Source organism: Malaya genurostris, chromosome 2 (genome assembly GCF_030247185.1).
Source record: "Malaya genurostris strain Urasoe2022 chromosome 2, Malgen_1.1, whole genome shotgun sequence".
Lineage (NCBI taxonomy): Eukaryota > Metazoa > Arthropoda > Insecta > Diptera > Culicidae > Malaya > Malaya genurostris.
In genome coordinates, this window is record NC_080571.1 from 51,078,763 (window position 1) to 51,099,183 (window position 20,421).

At 39.1% G+C, this 20,421-nt stretch overlaps 1 protein-coding gene across 2 annotated transcripts in view; it reads right to left on the reverse strand.

Annotated features, from left to right (window-relative positions):
* Nucleotides 1-219: 219 nt before the first annotated feature.
* LOC131427251 (sorting nexin-27) overlaps nucleotides 220-20,421 on the reverse strand; it is a 49,101-nt gene continuing 28,899 nt past the window's right edge. Inside the window, exons 1-5 of one of the 2 annotated variants that reach the window (XM_058590265.1) lie at nucleotides 9,127-9,495; nucleotides 8,748-8,850; nucleotides 7,954-8,682; nucleotides 2,552-2,920; nucleotides 220-2,491 (exon numbers count right to left, since the gene is read on the reverse strand). In XM_058590265.1, the coding sequence (XP_058446248.1) occupies nucleotides 2,423-2,491; nucleotides 2,552-2,920; nucleotides 7,954-8,682; nucleotides 8,748-8,850; nucleotides 9,127-9,332 (1,476 nt within the window). In that variant the 5' untranslated portion in view covers nucleotides 9,333-9,495 and the 3' untranslated portion in view covers nucleotides 220-2,422. Of the gene's footprint in view, nucleotides 2,492-2,551; nucleotides 2,921-7,953; nucleotides 8,683-8,747; nucleotides 8,851-9,126; nucleotides 9,496-20,421 lie in introns of those variants that run through there. The other variant, XM_058590264.1, reaches the window with a different exon arrangement.

Here is a 20,421-nt window from a genome sequence, read left to right on the forward strand (position 1 = left end):
TAAAACCGGAATTAGCCCTTAGCAAAATAGTATAGAAATACATAAATAAATTAATAAATGACGTCAAATCGTCTTGAACATATTTGATAATTCAACAAGCCAAAACAGTAACTCGTTACTAACAGAATAGTAGTTAGAAACCTTGGTCATCATTCGCGAATCCGATCTCGCGGAGTGAAGCACAAAATGGTTTTCGGATCAATGAACACAAAAATACACTCTCAGCGAAATGCCATTCGACAGCGACCGATCTTCATTTGTAATGTGATAGTTTCAGTATTCTGCTCCGTTATCAACATGCTGCGGTGCGGTTAAATCGTAAATCATAAGTGATAGCATGTCACTGTTGAATATGATGTTTATATCAAGTCGTTTTTGTTTTATAACTATACGGTTTACTTCATCAGCCTGGTGTTCATTGCTGGGCATTGTTTTCAGTTCAGCTAATCTGCTGCCTGCCAGCTATTTAGACGCGCCAGAAATATGTCGGTTGCGTCAAGTTTATGCCTGTTTCTCTTTAACTAAACTATTCTGTATTTGATATCAACTGTTTGCTTTATCATTATTAGTCAAGTTGTTTAAAGATCTGCTCTATCGTTGCTGTTGTAGCGCTAACACATTTCTTTATATCTAGACCACCTCAAACCTTGTTCTATAGTTTTTGTTCTCTGGGTGAGTGAAATGGGGTGATATTATAGTAGTTATCAACAGGGTTTTCATTTATGTTTTAATTGAAATCTGTTTCCTAACATTAAATGGTTCAATATCCTGTATTTTGAAGAGACATATGATCTGTGTTAAAACAATATATACAAAACAGTTTTGTAGATTCTGCTACTTCCTACAACCACCCACGTGTTTGCATTTAACAAGTCACAAAACTAGAAAGAGATATATAGAAACGGTACGTACATCAGGGCCCTAAACGTGATCGACTAGTTTCGCCAAAAAATATATATTCTATTTACGAGTGTGAAATCGTATTCGTGCAGTTTTTCCATTTCTCAATTTTAGACTCGTGCCAGCGGCTAAAGAACTACCATTTCTGTGATACAAATTTATTTTTATTGCATTTCTATATATTCTTTTAGATTCTTCAATCATAACAGCAATCAAGATTTTACGAATATTAAGTTTTTTGTTTTGTTTTGCACGACATTTTACCATGACTACGTAAATTATAGGAATCTAAAGACGGTTCCACAGGTTGCTATGCAGATGGAATGTGATAGTAAAAACTTCGAAGAATTGTTTTGGAGTTATTTCTTCTTGATGTTTCGGTTACGATTGACAACCACCACTTCCCCTACAAGCTATGGCTTCCCTTTTCAGTTATCATCTAAATGCAGTAGTTATAGTGCATAAGCTACTCGTGCCAATACGGTTGGGCATCACGGAAACTAAGCTCCTACTATCAGAATGAATGCACAGTTGAACGAAACGGGGAAGTGAATGTTAGTTACACTATGGCTTAGATCATTGATCGTTGCTGTAGGTCCACACGAGACCTCATTTCTATCGATTCCAACTATCCTATTCATGTTTCGATACGATTGGCTCTTGTTAACAAAAAAAAAGTTGGTGCTTCTGAACAAGCTGAGTTAGTAAGTACTGTACGAATTGAACGGATTGTTTTTTTCTGTTCTGGAGAAGAGTAACTTACTACTAAAATTATCTTACATACAGGCTAATAATCACATGAATTATAATTTAAAAATAATATGGATACTTTTTTGATTAATTAAATCACATATTTATATGTTTTACTATAGTGGACGCAACTCTATATTTTCGAAGTATGTTTGCTTTATATTGCACCGAGGGAAGGGTGCTGAGAATTAGCACAATTCACTTGGCGACGGAGAGGCGATTTTGATTTGTTGGATCAAAATTTCGTAACGATTCAATACTACATTGTACTAATTCTATGTATTCCATTCAAGGGTTCTTTTTATAACAGTACTCAAACAGTTTTGAGTAGGAAACTGTGAAGAAAATAAATAGAACCCACAACTGATATATACAAAACGTCATTTAATTTAACATTCGTGCTGGACATTCTAGAGAATGAAAATCCATTTCTGGTGATTATCCTACAATCAATACCGAAAGATATTTGTCACGCTTTGATATTACTTCCAAAAATTCCACCACCTCATCCGAATGGAGAAATTAATACTGCTGGAAGTGTCCCAGCATTGTCCATAATAAACCGTATGTGTGCAAGAAATTCAAGCAAATCGAAAATGCTTCATATTACGTCCGTCCAAAAAAAAACAATACTGTAAAGCCATTTCGCTCGTACTTTTGCTAACGAGAATCACTGTTCCATCGTTCCGAATAAATTACGTTAGGAGATTAAATTTGTCTAATTGCTACTCGTCTTCTGCTCCGTCGAAAAGAGAAACTCGGATCAAACGGATTACTCTCCAGTGTCGTCCCAGGAGCGCTCTTCCATTATCCTGTCGAAACAGTCCGCCAAAAAAGCATGCTGAAAAATGAAAAGCGTGATCAAATAAATCAAATGTCGCCCCAAAATCCAAATACGTACATATGGGGTGAACACCTTTACCCAGCGGGGTTGCTTGTCAGATCTACTGTACTGGAAGCAGAATGCCATCGATTCTTCGTCACTTTCCCAGCGAGAGATGGTTGCCCACTGCAGATCGACGGTTTGGGCCTCTAGGGCGCCGTCCTCGCGGCAGGCATGCAACCGGAAGCTTTTCACACCGACGGCCGGTACCACGTGGCCTTCCTTGCGGCTGTCGCAGCCACAGTGCGGGAACACGATGTCCCCGTAGCCGGGCAGTGTTCTCGCCAGCGACAGATACTCGTCCGCCTTCTTCGAATCCTGTAGGGCCTTCAGCTCGTACAACCGTCCATCGGCACGGATGTTACCCCGGTTGACCTCGTCGACGGACTGGAAAGATAAAAAAAGATAAAAAAAAACTGGGTTACTTTTTCATTTTTGAGGATTCTAATTAACCATTTTGAACTAAAGATTTGGTTTTATCTGTTTCGTCTTCGACCTTCCAGTGCAAGACAGCCCAAACAAAATTTTTGTCGGAAGCCTCATCCGATATTGGAAAAAAGTATCTTGATAATTTGTTCCTCTCCGAAATATGGATCTTGGCTGGTTGTTCGACGTTTCACCGGAATATTATTACATCTTTAGGGTGAAACGAGTACGAGTATGATTATATTCGTTGACCCTGAATAAAAAGTGAAGAGGACGCCAACTCGAACAAACGTTGACAGCACCCTTTCAGATTTGAATGAAAATTTCTGGACATGTAGATTTTGTCATAAAAAACCACTACGCACATTTCATTTTTCCAAATTTGATCTAAACTGTCTTTTGAAAAAGGCCAAACTTTTTTTACTTTTTTTTCAAATTATATAGTCGAAAAATGACAAATCCTACCAAAAAGTGTAGTAGTGATTTTCACAAAATCAGTCGAATTTTCAAATTAATTCAGAAGGAGTTTTCGCGCTGAACGACACACACTTTACACTTTTCTTTCCGAAACCAGAAGTCCATAGCAGCTTGTAGGGGCATAACTTTTTATTCAGTTTTGGAGTTTTGGACCACTATAGCTGGGACTTCCGGAACCGGGAACATGGAACCGATATTTCCAAAATCCAAACCTACATAAACTACAAATTTCAGCAGATATTGTACAGAGAAATTCTGGAAGATCAGACCTGGGTATGGCAGATCAACCTTCAATGTGCAACTTCTGGTAACCCCGAAGTTTACTAATCAGTACCGGCGCCGGCCAGGTCCGGGTGCAGGTCCGCTTAGGGATAGGAAGGTATGTTAGTCCAACACTTGTTGTTACTAGAGGCCGTATATACTACTGCACACTCCACAAGTGTCACGGGAGAAGGGTAATTGTTAGTAAAAATTTCAGTAAATGTAGTATTCGCGCGCGACTCAGTATGTTCCGATTTCCAGTTGCTCGGGCGCTTCACTAAACTCACTGACTTTCCGAGTGAACGATTCAACAATATTCGATACTGAATATCCGGGAAGTCTTTATTCCTTGTTTTTATTCAAGAAAACTGAAAGAAAATTTAAAATATTTTCGCGTAATGAACAGAAACTTCCTTATTTTTTCTGAACAAATGACCCACTACAAAATAAACGAGTGAATAGGATCCAGACAAAATAGTCGATTCACTGTAATGCAGAGCTTGTATTGTGAATCCTCAAACGAACGAAGCAACAAAAAAACATCTGCTGTGAAAACTTTACTTAGCAAAGCAAAGTCCTGGCATTACATTCCATTCCCGATTCTCAGTGTACAGAATCATTGCATGGCTAGTACTATGGATCCTACTTATACTAAGAATCCTTCCAGATCGGGGCTCGAACATACGACAACTGGCTTGTAAGACCAGCACCCTATGCATTGAACCACCAACCCGGGCGAAAACTTTACTCGACATAGCTGAATGAGAGACCTTTATTAGAGAGAAACTGAATACGTGAGAGTGTATGCTACTGAGCAGATCAACTCCATTGCCAATAGTAAATTGCCTGTGCTCTCAGTCTCAGTTAACACATGAACTAAGCAATCCATGGCAATGTAATGAAATGATGGGTTCGCTCTCGTTAGTATTGTATGAGAAAGAAGGCCTTGCTTCACGGCGTGCTACATGACGCGAAGCAAAGTCAAATAGGCAATGTTTACGGTGTTTTCACAGTCTAAGACCAAATTTGATCACATTTCAAACATACTTTAAACATTTTATAGCAGAAATTTTGCATTTCAACCCGTTTTCAGAACGATCAATTTGTTTCTTGGAAGTTTACACTGTGTACATATCCTAGAAACATTAAAAGCAGTCACGTACCCAGAGGGGGGGCCGAGAGGCCCGGGCCCCTCCCGAAATAAAAAACAGATATATAATTATTTAGACGGTTTGCAGAATAACAAGACAGTAAACGTGAAGAAAATTGTTCGCAACAGCGAAGCGTTAACCTTCCATTCGCAGCAAGCGAAGCGTCAACTTCTCATTCGTAACAGCGAAGCGTCAACCTTTCATTCAATTCACTCACACACCAACACATCAATGAGGAACGTTCGAGAATGATCCATTCAGTGGAGGGAAATGCCGCGTCTCTCGCCAGTCAACTACGCAAAGCAACAAATAGCAATACCATCACTCCCGCTCATTCTCCCACTGCAGCCAATGGGAAGCCAGGATACATCAGACAATACAGCCGATTCAGCTATAAATACACATTTTCAATAGATGTAAAATCAGTATTTTTTTAACTTTCGAATAGAAAACATTAAAAGCAGAAACAAGTGAACTAATCATTCATCCGAACAATTCTTCTGGTGCTTTCGAACGGTCTACAGCCAGGACACAAGTGACTGCCGGTGGAAACGCTCTCGGCCAGAGCGGTTTTGTCTTCCGCTTGCTTTCGATTTCTTCCAGTGACCTTTCTCCGATCGATATTGTTTTAATGCGTCAGTACAGTCGTTGCATCCCCTACAAAGAGTTCTTCGATATTCAGATGCACCTTACTGAAAGTTATTAAACAAATCGTTCGCCGTCCTCCCTGTGGTGCTCCAAGAGATGAAAGTATTCAAGTAGGTATCAGTTGAGCACTTGCTTTCATCAAACGTTGGCGCAAGCCAACAAAAATTAATACAATAACAGTTTCAGTGGAAAAGTTTTAAGTGTCTGATAAAAACACCCGTAAAAGGCACACCGAGAATTAAGTATATAAGCAATCTTCAGTAACATTTTTTTTTATCTTTGGGCCCCTCCCGAAACGAAATCCTGGGTACGGGCCTGATTAAAAGCAATGTTCTTTAAATTAATATTCATCGGAACTAAAAGATATGAATGTAGTTTCTTCATAAGCATCTTCAATATGAGAACCATTCATCAAATGCTAACCTCATGAAGCATAGGTCTCAGCAAGCGGGCATATTCATGAACTAATGAACGAACGAAGCAGCTTTCATTGCTTGGGTTGTGCTGTGAATTCTACCTGACATACGAATGTGTGTGAATAACACAGATGGTGAAACCCTTTTGTTAATATTCGTTGCTTCAATTTGCAAGCCCTGCTGTAATGACATATTCTAAAAATATATCAAATCATTTTAAATCACCAAGCAAAGGTCTACAGATTTCACGCGCGTCTTGATTGTTTTTAATTATTTATTAAATTCATTAATAGGTTGGGCAACCGCCTACCGAGAAAAAATATTAATTTATCAAACAAACAAGTTTTTTTTACTACTTATTCAATATACCGATGTATTTTATCTCTGTTATTAACTTTGTAATATTGAAGGATTTGCGCAATAAGGAATGTATCGAAAATAAGCTATCCACATATAAGTGTTGTACGCATGTATTTGTGATGATTTTTTATGCTCAGATCACAGCATGCAGTGCGTTTGGCTGTCAGCTTTCGTTTGTTTACTTGTTTGTGCGGTTGAAATTCTGCGTTTTCAGAATGTCGCGTATTAAAAAGGAAGTAAAAGTTGAGGTTCTGGAAACACGGCTAAGTGAGAAGGGTATTAGTATGCGAAAATTGGCGAAGCGGTTTGGAATTCATCATGCCAGTGTTAAAACCATCATTAATAAGTTTGGGGAACACTATTCTTTAGATGAGCTACCAGAAAGAGGCAGAAAACCCGGTTCTTCCAACCCGAAACTGGACCAGAAAGTGGTATCTCTAATCATGAAGAACAAATCAATGCACACCAAAAAAAAATTGATTTTTACAGGTGACTTTAAGTTTACTGCAAAAAAGCAAAATGTTAATTCATCTTTCGGATGCATTTCTCAATTTATATCCGACATCCAGCATATTAGTGGTAGGAAAAATTAAGCAGCAGACGCTCTTTTTCGCGTTGCTACGATTTCCTTTCCGCATTCGCTGGATCTTGGACAGTTAGCGACAGACCAACTCCAGGTTACTGGCTCTCGACAGATCAACATCGATTAAGTTGGCATTGAATCCATTACCGCACACACAAACAAGAATTAAACGCACTCGTTCGCACGTACAAGAAAAGATTAAAGATCATGGAGATTTTACACAAAGTCTCAAATTCAGACATTCGGGCCACCAGGAAGTTGATAACAGAACGATACGTCTGGCCATTTGTAAACAAGGACATTAGGACGCATAGTAAGTCGCGCGACGCGGGACTTAGCCAGCGATCAAAAATCAAAAATCGACTCCATCAATACAAACCTTCAACATCCCCAAGACCTAACAATAGACAGATTTATCAGAATGTCTGAATCGGTGCAACATGACAGCAAAATCAGTTGCTCCAGCTCTTCTCAGCAATTTCGATTTCCTGGTTCGGTATTCCTAAAACTATTGCGACGAATCAAGGACGATAGTTCGAATCAGAGCCAGCCATTCGCTAGACATAAAACTTATCATCCTCAAACAAATGGAATGATCGTGCGGTTCCGCAGATTAATAAAAACTGCAATTATTCGTGTAAATGCAAAGCACTGATGTAACAAACTTCCGTTGATTTCTCTTTCGTGCTGTGGTCAGGATGATGAGTGGACCGCTGCGACTTGATTCATTCTCTAATTTAAATCGATAAAAATGTAATGTGTGGTCAAGTTGTACTCATTGTGTTGTTATTTGCTTCCGAACTCATTCGCCCGGGCTAGCGGTCCAATGCATAGGACGCTGGGCTTACAAGTCAGTTGTTGTCAGTTGTTTAAACCGCGACCTGGAATGATTCTTAGAATCAGTTGGATCGCTGCACCAGCCATGCAATAGTTCTGTACGCTATGAATCGGCTGCGAAGTAAAATCCCAAGTTTTTCCCAAAAAAAAATTGAACGAGCTTTGTTTTTAACATCCTCAAATGAGATTTGAACCTTTCTGCCTTTGTGAAATATAGTGATTCCCAACCGGACCCCATGAACGACGGATCCATTCGCTCACCTGAAAGAAGATGTACTTGGCAGCCTGCTCCCCGGTCGGTAGGGTCAGCTCCCGTTCGATCGAGAACAACCATCGTCGCACACACAGACAGGTGCTGGATGCGGTACTGTAGTTCTGTACGTACAGCTGGTGCGGAATCTCGTGCGGTTGCAACTTTCGTTCGAAGTTATACTCGACGATCTCGAACAGATAGAAGTATTGCTGTGTGTAAGAGGTCAGACTTGCTCGTTGTACTAATTGTTCCCAAACCAGTTGCGCGTTGGCCGATTTGCGCACCGACACCGTCACGACGCTGTGGTCCGGCAGCATGATTTTGATGTCGACCGGCGAAGCCGCAATGTCATCCACCGTGTCCGTGAGGAACTCCTGAACCGCATCACTCTCGGCAATGACCCGCACGGCGCACACCTTCTCCAGATACTGCTCGAGCCCCCGTCGGCGGGCATCCAGCTGCTGTTCGCTTAGCTGAAACGGCCACTTTCCGGGTAGCTTCGGAAAGTTGAACCCGTTAAACTCTTTCTTCAGCAATTGGTGCAAATTGGCAAATTCGCGGTAACGGCGTGAACAAAGCTGCCGTCCCGCCATGTGAATGTTGAACACGACGTAACGCTCATTGCCCCGGTGGATGATGTTGTAGTCGGGAATGCTAATCGGTAAGCTTCGTTTTTCCGAGTAATCGATGTACGAGTATCCACCCGGGTCTTCCGTTGGTTCCAGGCGCTCTGCTTCCTAGAAACATCGGAATGAAACATTAGCTCACTCTGAACTCGTATTTTTGACCCGAACACATTTACCTGTTGCGTCACGGATATAACGGTTAAGGTTAAAGTATCGCCTCCGGATTTGATGAGATCTACTACTTGTTTGTGTGTGGCACCTTCAACATTGACGTGATTTCTGTAAAGGAAAAAAAAGTAAACAATTTTATAATTGATATAATGCAAAAAAAAATAGATGTGACCAACAAACATTTAGAAAGATAAAACCATGTCTCTGTTGAGCCCAGATCAGTTACATAACCAGACGACTAAGCGTAGCTAGCGAGATAATGTCACAGCATCAATCCATTGTTTTCGAAAGCCCAGGAAAACCATGGGATTCAGCTGTGCGTTATTATTATTATTATTATTATTATTAAAATGTCAATAACCCGACAGTCAAAACGGCACCAACCCGGCAGTAGATTCGCTGGCAGCAACCTTCGCACTGATTGTGGGAATCGGTTCCGTCAAAGGTCGGCCAAAGCGGCTGAATATGTCCACCTCTTCTTCACCGTCCGTATCATCGTTGCTGTCCGATGACAAGTGGTCACCTGTGTTCGGATGAAAAATGGCTTTGTTCTTCGAAATCGCGTACGACGTGAACAACCCGCGCTGCATCGTGTGTTATGATGGTAATTATTGTGGAACCTCAACAACCACGGGTTATTAGCCAATCGAATTTAAATCGACCACCACGTTCCACTAACCGAGCCAACTTGTTCGCTCTGCTAACGTTGCCAGGCTTTTATCTCACCGAAGATTTGAATGCGAACTAAAACGGAACACTGCGCGCTACCGGGTGCTTCTATTGCTGGATGAATTAAGACAACACAATAGGGTCTGTCAGTACGGAGAGTAATTACTTTCGGAGCGGAAAGCATGCTTTGAGTATTAAAGTAACAGGGAACTAACCGACATAACAGATTTTGTTTAAAAACGAACAACTTTGCTGTAGTAGCCGACCCTATTACAGAGCGCCGGTCCACACAAAAAAAAACTGTACATGTGTGCTTATATTTATGAGTTGAATTTACCTCCAGCAATTGTATTTCCATCTCACAGATGGTATCACATGATAATGGATATTAATTCAATTGAAGCCGGGCAGTGTTGGAATCTTTATTAAATTAAATACACTAATTTAATTTGCTAGTTCATCAGAAGGAAAATTATCAGTCTGGGTTGGAGCTGACTGGGAACAGTTTTGATTTTATTTTTGCGCAAATAAAATGACTCGAATATGAAATACTCTCGTGCTCGAAATCGAAGACAGCATTTTCTGCTATTGTAATATTCGACGATTTCATGAATATAAGATCTATTGGATCGCGAGATTGTGTAAGAATTTTAATTAGTGAGGTAAAAATAAGAAGACTTCCCGTTATTTCCGGCGTTAAGTAAAAACTTTTCCAGAATTGATAATATTTTATAAAAAAAAAATTTACGTCGGGTCATTGTGTGAGTTTAATGTGGTTGACTGCATTCTTTTTTTTAAACAAAACATGAATTACATTTTTTGTTATGGGATCTCATTATGATTCACTTTTGTCCATTTATTCGGTGAAGCAGCTATTGAAAAACTTGTTATGGAGTTTACCGGCTTTATTATTGTCTATTATTTTCCAGGTGTTTCGTTTTGTTGGTGCCAGCGTTCCGTCTCCAAAGTACTGGGAATCTTTGGTAACACATATTGAAGTAGCTCGATTATCCTTGAGTGTAGACGACTTGAGGCCGATATTAACCTACGCAGATGAATATTTGATACCACATATAAAATATGAGAGCAAGTAAACTTTGCAAGAGATGCCTCAGCCCTTCGAAAACAAACTATTTCCCTTTCCCCAGTGAGCCTTTGTGACAATATTGCCCCATGTAGCCAGCTGATCGTCGTAGGTGACCAATGATTTACATGGAATCATTGAATCCTGATCGAAAGTCACATAAAAACCTGTTTCAATCCACATAGCGGTGTAATGATGCCTTTCTCATATTACTCATACCATCATAAATATCACTGTGGAGTTCTCATTGAGTAGAAACAAGAAATTTTGTTCGAGCGTAATGTAGCAAAATCTAGGAAATAAAACACCCTATAGTTCCTGAACCGGAAGTATTATCCACAACGAATTCAGGGATTCTGTATGAAACCACAAGTTTGTGAAAATCGATTTGGCCATCTAGAAAAAAAAATGAGTGAGATTTTTTTTGTTGTTTTTAACAAACATACAGACCTTACAAAAAACTGTTATCTATCTGCAGAGTGAACAAGACTGGAAAATTCGGAGAATTTTTCGAGTGTTATCAAAAATAGCTCTGAAAAATGAGTTTATTTGTGATCTTTCACAATTATTGCGACATAAAACAGCAAAAAAAATAATGCGACATGATTTTTTTTTTCAAATGAACCTTATGCTGGGCAGTGTTGTTGATTGCTGAAAATTTGACAGAAGCTGCTCGATTTTTATCTATATTGTATGTAACATTTTCATTCCGGTAGAAGATGCTACAAGAATTCGAGTCTCTCAATGCATGAACCTCTAGAGATTTTTTCTACATTTCTTCACTCCACTTCATACTCAGATATTTCATGGCCCTTAAAAAAAATTTCAGTCTGACCATAATCGCCGCTGTGTGGAATTTACCAAGAGAGAATCGCAAGTTGACAATTATCGCAGAAAATCGAATCGATGATTCGACTTGATGATTCTCATACTAGGTTGCAATATTTAAAAACCCTTGTGTGGAGCATTCACATACATTTTCATAGACACAAATTATACAAAGATTATATGCACATAGTTAAAATAAGCAGCAATAGTAAAATGATTCTATCGCAATTATCCACTGCCTGTATAGAATCGGATCGCGAAACGAGAATAAGTGGGGGGGTTAGGGGTTAGCCGTTTGTTGCTTCAGAGAGGATCCCCACAGCAACGTGCTAACCTTTGATTCTCAGACGGTTCACCGAGAGAAATTCGCTCTCGCACTGGTGTCTATTCTATGTTAAATGTACCATGCCGGTTATTTGTTGTTGCGATGATTTCCGTTTCTTTTTGATGGCACTGATTCAATCGTGGAAGAGTTGCGAGTGAGCGTTCTTTGATACGATAAAAGCCATCCTTGATGCTGGGTACAAGGATTTCACGCGGAATTTGTATTTTATTTAAAGCTTGCTTCATTTAGAATTGGAACAAACTTTTGCTCATATTGTGGCGCTCCTGGTGGACGGATTTGGAAGTTCTTGGCGCCCACGTGTCGGGAATTTTGCAGCTTCACGTATGAATTTTGACATTCCGCAAATCGACTGTACTTTGTAAACAATCAACATGGAAGCCGAAAGAAGGGAAAAAATTGTGCACAATTATTTGGAAAATACATGTCGGTCTGCATCTATGCTAGCTGAACAGCTGAAATTTCCCAGAAATACCGTATGGTGCGTTATCAAATGGTATAAGGAAACATTGACGAGGATTCGGAAGCCTCCAGCCAATCGTCGGAGTGGAACTGTCGACCGGAAACTGCGTGGTAAGATTTTGAAGACGATTAAGAGGAATCCTAATCTGTCGGACCGTGATTTGGTCAGAAAATTCGGTGCTGCCCATAGTACCGTGAGGAAAGCTCGACTCCGGGAAGGAATCAAGTCGTATCGAGCTAGCAAATAGCCAAATCGGACTTAAAACAGAATAGTGTGGGCAAAATTCGTGCTCGGAAACTATATGACCAGATGCTGACCAAGTTCGACGGGTGTCTTCTGATGGACGATGAAACCTATGTCAAGGTTGACTTCGGGCAAATGCCAGGTCAAAAATTATACTTGACAACGGCTCGAGGGGATGTTCCAGCCAAATTTAAATTTTTCTGCCGACAAATTTGCAAGAAAATTTATGATTTGGCAGGGCATTTGCAGCTTCGGCAAAAAACGAAAGTTTTCGTTATAAATAAGACAATGACATCGGAACTATACCAAAAAGAGTGTCTCCAAAAACGAATTTTGCCGTTCATTCGATCCCACGACCATCCCGTAATTGTTATTTTGGCCAGATTTGGCAAGCTGTCATTACAGCAAAGTCGTTCAAGAATGGTATGCAGAGAAAGAGGTCTAGTTTGTTCTGAAAAACCTAAACCCACCCAACTGTCCTCAGTTCCGCCCTATTGAGAAATACTGGGCAATCATGAACAGGAGACTCAAGGCAAAGGGAAAGGTTGTCAAAGACATCAATCAGATGACGACCTGGTGGAATAAGATAGCTAAAACGATGGACGAAGAAGGTGTGCGCCGCCTAATGAGCCGTGTTACAGGAAAAATTCGAGAATTCCTTCGAAACCGTGACGAAAAATGTTATCCTATTTTTTCTTAAAAGTATGAAGAAAACGCATTTGTATAAAAAAAAAAGATCTTGATTTCAATAATAAATAACTAAAATACAGGCAATTGTCTTTGTTCCAATTCTATCTGAAGCAAGCTTTAGTACTTCCAAATCGTAATTATTTATTGTTATTTTCCAGATAATTGTGAAAGATTACAAAAACACTCATTTTTCAGAGATATTTTTGATAACACTCGGAAAATCCTCCAAATTTTCCAGCCATTTTCACCCTGCAGATAAATGAAAGTTTTTCAAAGGTCTGTATGTTTTTGGTTTTGGCAAATTTTTCAAATTTCCATCGAATATTTTCTAAAACCACCCGCACGCATAGTACTTGGACATTTCCCTTAACCTAGTGGTTCCCGAACCAGAAGTCGTATCCAGAAGAAATTTGGGAATTTTATATGGAATAATATGTCCTTCTACTTAAACTTAAAAATTTTAACATTCTTCATCCTGTAATTCCGGAACCGAAAGTTGTATTCGGATGAAATTCTAACGCCACAAGACCTTTAGTTTGTGAAAATCGGTCACGCTATATCCGAGGAAAGTGAGTAAGGTGTGGATTTTCGTTTTCTTCACAGCGTGTACGAAATTGAACAAAGCACGCTGTGTGCATCGTTTCTAGAGGCGTGTTGCGTTTTCTTCTTCCGTACCAACATCGCTCTGTCATGGCGGAACCGGATAAAATTCCACAATAACTTTTGAGACAATATGAGCTTCAATTGAAATCAAGATTTTTGAAAGTCGGTTCAAGCATCGCTGAGAAATCGATGCGAATCCTACTTTTGGAGTTGTCCTTCCCTACTTTCGGTGCTTCCGGAGCTGGATAAAGGAGACCAGTAGTGCCGAATTAAGTTTAGATGCCCACAAACTAACAAGTTCTGCAAACTAGAAGAATTTATCAGTCAATTTTATGGGATTTGTACCTGTTTTTGTGATTGTTTGTGAACAAATACTGGCCGAGTCCGGATACGAGTCCGTGTAAAATGTTCTAGACAAGACTGTTGTTTGAATCTAAGTTTTTGACAATCTGTTAAGCCATTTCGGAAAAAATTGAGTGCAAATTATTTCCTTGATTTTCACATATTACCCTTTAACTCCGGAACTGGAAGTCGGATCAGATTGAAATTCAATAGCAGGTTATGTGACTATAAGACGTTTCATTTATGTCTAAGTTTATGAAAATCAGTTCAGCCATCTCCGAGAAAAGTGAGTGCATATTTTTATTACATACATACAAACACACACGCACAGAAAATTGCTCAGTTCGTCGAGCTAAATCGAATGAGAGTGGGTCATTTCGCCGAAAGTCGTTTCGCCAAATGCCATTTCGCCGAAGAGGTCATGTCGACAAAAATGTAATTTCGTTTGCATCACATAATGAATTAGAAAACTGCAAATTCTGGTTATTCATCAACATTATCTATTTGTTTTTATGTCTTTCGGATAATTGATGTGGCGCAACCACATAACCGAAGCCAAGATGGCTAGGCGCATTCAATATTTATTTTTTCATTTCCACTCAGTTATCGGGAAATGCCGCAAACATTTGCCTGGTAGATACTCTAATAAAGTCAACATGTTTTCTTGGGAATTCCATTCTGAAGATTATGAAATAAAAATAAAATAAAAAAAATCAGTCAAGTCTTACAAACGAACGACATTCGAGATACAAACTACAGAATATTTACACTCTTTCTTCTCGATGGAAGAAATCTCTGTGAGTATTGACGATATATTTACACAATTTTTCGTAAACACAACTATAAACTAAAAGTAGTCATCATCAAAATCAGTTACCTTGCAAAACAAAGGGAGGGAATGAGTGGGGGGGGGGGAGATTTGCCTTGAACTCCTTACAGATTTGAATATTTACTGCATTACTAGCTTTGTTCAGTTGAAGCAAATGCACTTGGGTTTGGGGGTTTTTCTCATGGTAAATTTTTCAACATTAAGTTTCATGAACAATAGAAAACTTTTTATATAAAAAGACAAATAACTTGACAATTCGTACTTCGTTCTCAGAATTTGTTTTACAGTGTCAATATTGTGGATGACGCACTTTTCTTACAATTTTTAGCGCCTTCTTCACCGTTTGAAAATTGTTGCAATATTTTCGTCTTTCTCTAGAGAAAGGAAATTGAATTGATGGTAAAACCGGACTTTGGATCGGAGCACCTGTGTTGGGAACCTTCCAAAGATTTTTCTCTCCGTTTCGATTTGACCAAGATGACTGAAACGAATTCTACAAACTTGAACTCACGCGAAAGTTACTTTGAATTATGATTCAAGTTCGGAGATCAACTGGCTGTCATTTCCGGTTCCGGAGATATCAGAGCATAAGTGACGTAACCGACTGAACGCCTTTTTCATTCCACTAATTTTTTTAGAGATGGCTGAATCGATTTCAAAACTCCTAGACTCGTTTTAAAGCTGCTATTGGATGATTGCTCAAGTTCGAAGATTAAATTGCAGATACTGGCGGTTCCGGAGATACAATCGCATTTTGTCAGAAAGTAACCAATGATCAAGTTCAAATGTATTATTGCTTTCTTTTCTGTTTCGCAATTTATTTGATGTTTTATGTTATGTTTCAGATGATCTGTCAAAGCTGTATGGAGAATATATAGGGGAAGGCGTTCGGTTGCCGGCACCCCACCGTAACTTTTGACAGAAAGCAGATAGCATCAATCCGACAAATGTCCTGTGTATGTAATAGCAGCACGTATTTTTTGTGCCGAATTGTGAAGCAAACAGTCACTTGTACTTTTTGCTGCGTTCAAAATAACTTTTAATTACGTGAATATCAACACAAGTTTTTTCTGACTTTTTTTAGAGTATTATGAATTGAAGAGCATCAATAGATCTATTTCGTGATTTAATAACGGATGCTATCAAAATTTTCGCAACCAAAGACTTTTTTGTCATTTTCCAAATGTCTACCAATTTCGGTTACCGGCACCCCAAGGTGTTCAGTTACCGCCACTTCATTTTTTTTTCGACAAATCGTGAAAATTTGTCAGTGATATGCAGGCTGCTGTCGAGACAAACATCTAGCTGCTCATACAGCAGATGCTCCGGCTAAGAAAAAAAAAAAACGTTGAAGACCGGCCAAACTAATACCAAAGGCGCCACCATCCAAATATTCGACTAAGAGAGCCAAGGTGAAGTCACAATCAGACAATGAAGACTTTTAAATGATGAAAAAAATCATCAATTTTGCGATTTTTTCAGAGTTATAAAAAGCACAATTTTGTATTTTTTTCGTGGAACAATATTGAGAAATGAGTCGGTGAAGAGGTATTTTTGAGGACGCTTCTTAAAAATCACGATTTGCGGTGTCCACTGTATCTCAGCCCAGACTAATCAGAAGTCAACAAATCAAAGCAGCATAGTTAGAGTAGAAGTTTTTCTAAACCCCAACGTTTCTGTTTGATTTTTTTTTATTTTTTTTTATTTTTGGTGGTTGTTCAAAGTGAAAACTACGATTTTTCACTGTTAGAGAAGAGTGTAAACAACAGGACGCAGCCATTAAAATTGACAGATTCTGAACCATTGCGAAATGGCAGCGGTTTTTGGTTTCGTCCATACTTTCTGGGACAGTCTTTAAAGCCCCATAACTTGCTAATTTTTGTTCCGATAGGCTTGAAAAATACACAAAGAATATTCTTGAAATGTTTAATTATAAGAAAATACAAAGAAAAATAAATAATTTTTCGAAAGTGTTAGACCCTACCCACCCCTTAAATAAACAAAACAAAATTTTGTTTGAATACTACCGATTTGTATTCACAGCAGTGGATTTTTATTATATTGAACTATCGTATTAAACTGTGAGAAACGAAAAAGAAAGAAAAGAAGACGCAGAACAAACATACAGAAATTGGTTCAGGCAATGCAAAAATAAAAATTTTCACATGGAAGACAAGAAATGTCCCGAACCCCAGAAAAAATGCATGCGGTAATACCATCACTGGTAACATATATACAGACGACCGTTGATGTGTTTGAACAGAGCGAGAAAAGCGCACGCAATATAAAAATCGTCACGACAAAGCTCATGTTTTGCTTCATGATAATGCAAGAATTCATGGTTCGAAAGTTGTAAAAGCCTATTTGTGAACACTACAGTAAGAAGCTTAGGATTGCCTGAAAATTCTGATTAAACGTTGAGCTATATTTTAGTGCGATTGCAAACCTTTTTTCTTGTATGTGAAACAGGAGGAATAGGAAAAAAAGATATAAATTAAATTTATATACAGTACGTGTTCTACAAGTATCACCAGTCTAAAGGTTAATCACACTGCATATGCATATTTCCGGTTCGTTCCCCAGAAGTTTCCGGACTTTCCGGATGCGTCCAATGTGACAATAAGTCAAATGCACTTCATGGCTAACGATTACCATAATTAATTCCTTGAATCCACGTAGTACACTTCTAAAACCAGAGCCAAACCAGCACCGTCAGCCAACGTCTAGTCGCATCAGTGCTACATGTTTGATTCCCGAGTGTTTATTACTATATTACTATCGTGCGCTGGTACTGTGGTGTACTGCCTACGGTACATATCTTTCTATATTTATGCAGTTTCGCATAGTGCTACTTTTCGCGATCGGCTGTAAAAAGAGTTCCACTGCTCAATACATTCACTACAGACTAGGACTTCGTGGAACACGTGGCCTTCTTCTGTTTTACCAGCAGTTCTGCGACAGTGGTTGCCTATACATTAACTCACGTTGATTGATGCATACCTGGAGAGGAAGGGCGAAAAAAACGGCCACATGTTTTACGCCTTACCACTGCATTAATGTGAGTAATTTCTATGGAATGGCATCGGAACGACGTCTCGCCGCCGAACAAATAGTAAGTTTGTTGCCACTGGTGTAGAAGAAACGTGCTGACCGCCTAACGAACCTCCGACAACCTTTTGCATCAACACAAAGTAAATGTGTAATAAGAAATTTAATACGCTGAAAATTTGATTCCACTTGTTAACCTCTGCCGCATACATCGCAACGCAACCAGTTCCCACGGAACAGATGCTTCCATGCATGCCACCATCAAAACATACCCGTACAGACACCGGGACCACCAACACCGGCAGAGGGCAAATCTTATAATCAAATTATAGCATTACCAGCCTTGACTTTCTTTAGAATAAATTGTCTTCCGTTCGCTTCAACTGCGGTTCTACACTGAAAAGCGCACGAGTGGAACTACTTTGGAGCTGAGCAAATTATCATATGAATTTACTCGATGCCAGGCAGCCAAGTGGATTCGGGTGTACGCAAGCGTCACGAAAATTGAGTCAACCGATGAAACATTCCTCAATCAGGTGACGGAACTGGGGCGAACCGGAATAAGAGAAGTTACATTTCGGTGTGTTTTCTAGCTTTGAAGGGAAGCTTCTCCAGGAAATGGGGTTATCCGTTCCTGCATTTCGAAATTTGAACCAGAGCGCAATTACATTACTGATGACGTGCCGAACACAATTATATGTTGGTATATCTCTAGTGAGGACGATTATTTTTCCGAAAAGGCTGGAAACTCATGGTGTTGTGAACGCGCGATGGTAAAACAACTGGTTGCAACAGAGGACAGTGCCACATGTCACACTGCACGCGAAACCATGCACCAATTGAGAAGTATTTTTTTATGAGCAACTAGCTGACCCGTCGAACTTCGTTTCGCCCAAAATTTATTTGTTCGAATTAATTAATTAATTAATGATCGTTGCTGTGTGGAATTTTCCAAGAGAGAATCGCAACTTGACAATTATCGCAGAAAATCGAATCGATGATTAACTTAATGATTCTCATGCAATATTTCAAAACCCTTGTGTGGAGCATTCACAGACATTTTCATAGACACAACTTATACAAAGGTTATATGCACTGGGACAAGGTTGTATGGGAAAAAGATGAAAAGGTTTATTTTCTCGCTCCACCAAACTTTTCGTTTTCCTTTTGGGCACTGATTTTTAGAGTTCATAGGTTGATCTCCAGCCGATTTTTTTTGGTTAAAAGTGAATTTCTCCATACTAAATCCCATACAAACTTTAAACCGCGTGCGCGAAAATATAGTTTCTCCGATCGAGCTAAAATTTTGTAAGATGCTTATAGGACCCAAAAGGAACACGAAAAGTTTGGTGGAGTTGATATCAATATTTTGTCCCACCCTAAAACCATGCACCAATTGAGAAGTATTTTTGCCTTTCTCATATAGAAAGGCTATACAATCACTACAAAAACCGACTTTTGAACCGAGACCCGAAAGGCCGCATGTCATACACCTTTCGACGAGCTGAGCAAATGTCTGTTTGTGTGTGTGTGCGTGTGTATGTGTGTGTGATAAATATTGTCACTCACTTTTCTCGGAGATGGCAGAACCGATTTCCACAAACTTAGATTCATATAAAAGGTCTTATGGACGCATAAAAAGTTCCGGAATTTCATTTGGATCCAACTTCCGGTTGCGGAATTACAGGGTGATATGCATAAAAATGTGAAAATAATGTCACTCACTTTTCTCGGAGATAGAAGTTCTTAAGATGCCATAAGAATATTCCAATTTTCATTCGGATCGCAGATAGGGTGCTCAGTATGAAAACGTCAATTTAAGGAATACTTTTTTCATAAGCTTCATTTTTATATTGGCTAATGATTTTCTCTAGTTTGCAGACCATAAGACTCTGTAACCAAATGAACCATTGATAGTCCCATAAGTGATTTGCTGAATTTTATCCAAGTCCGACTACCGGTACATTTTTTCCCCACATTCAAATCGTCATAGAGAACCGTAAATAAATTTGTAGTTCATAATAGTGTATGATTGAAAGAACCGAATGTTACTATGCCGATATCCAGCTCTCGGTTCCAGAAGTACCGGCAATAATAATCAAATATGATAAAATGGAGCTGACTTAACTTTCTCACATATGATTGAATAGATTTTCACTAACTTAAATTCAAATGTAGTGTATCAATGTAGTAGTATTATGCAACAGAAATCTTCAAAACTATTTTTTTAACTTATTTAAATATACTACAATTCAAAATTTCTGCTGTAATATGCAGGAGAAAATGAAAATGAGAAAGGTATCATTACACCACTAGGTGGATTGAAACAGGCTTTTTATGAGAAACTAACTGACCCGTCGAACTTCGTCTCGCCCAAAATTTATTTGTTCGAATTTATGTTTTTGGACAGCAGAATTTTCGAACGACCAAGTAGTTAACTATACGGATTTCTCCGCAGCCTTCGACAAGATAAACCACCAAATTGCAGTTGTTAAACTCGAAAAACTTGGATTCAGTGGATCTTTACTCAACTAGCT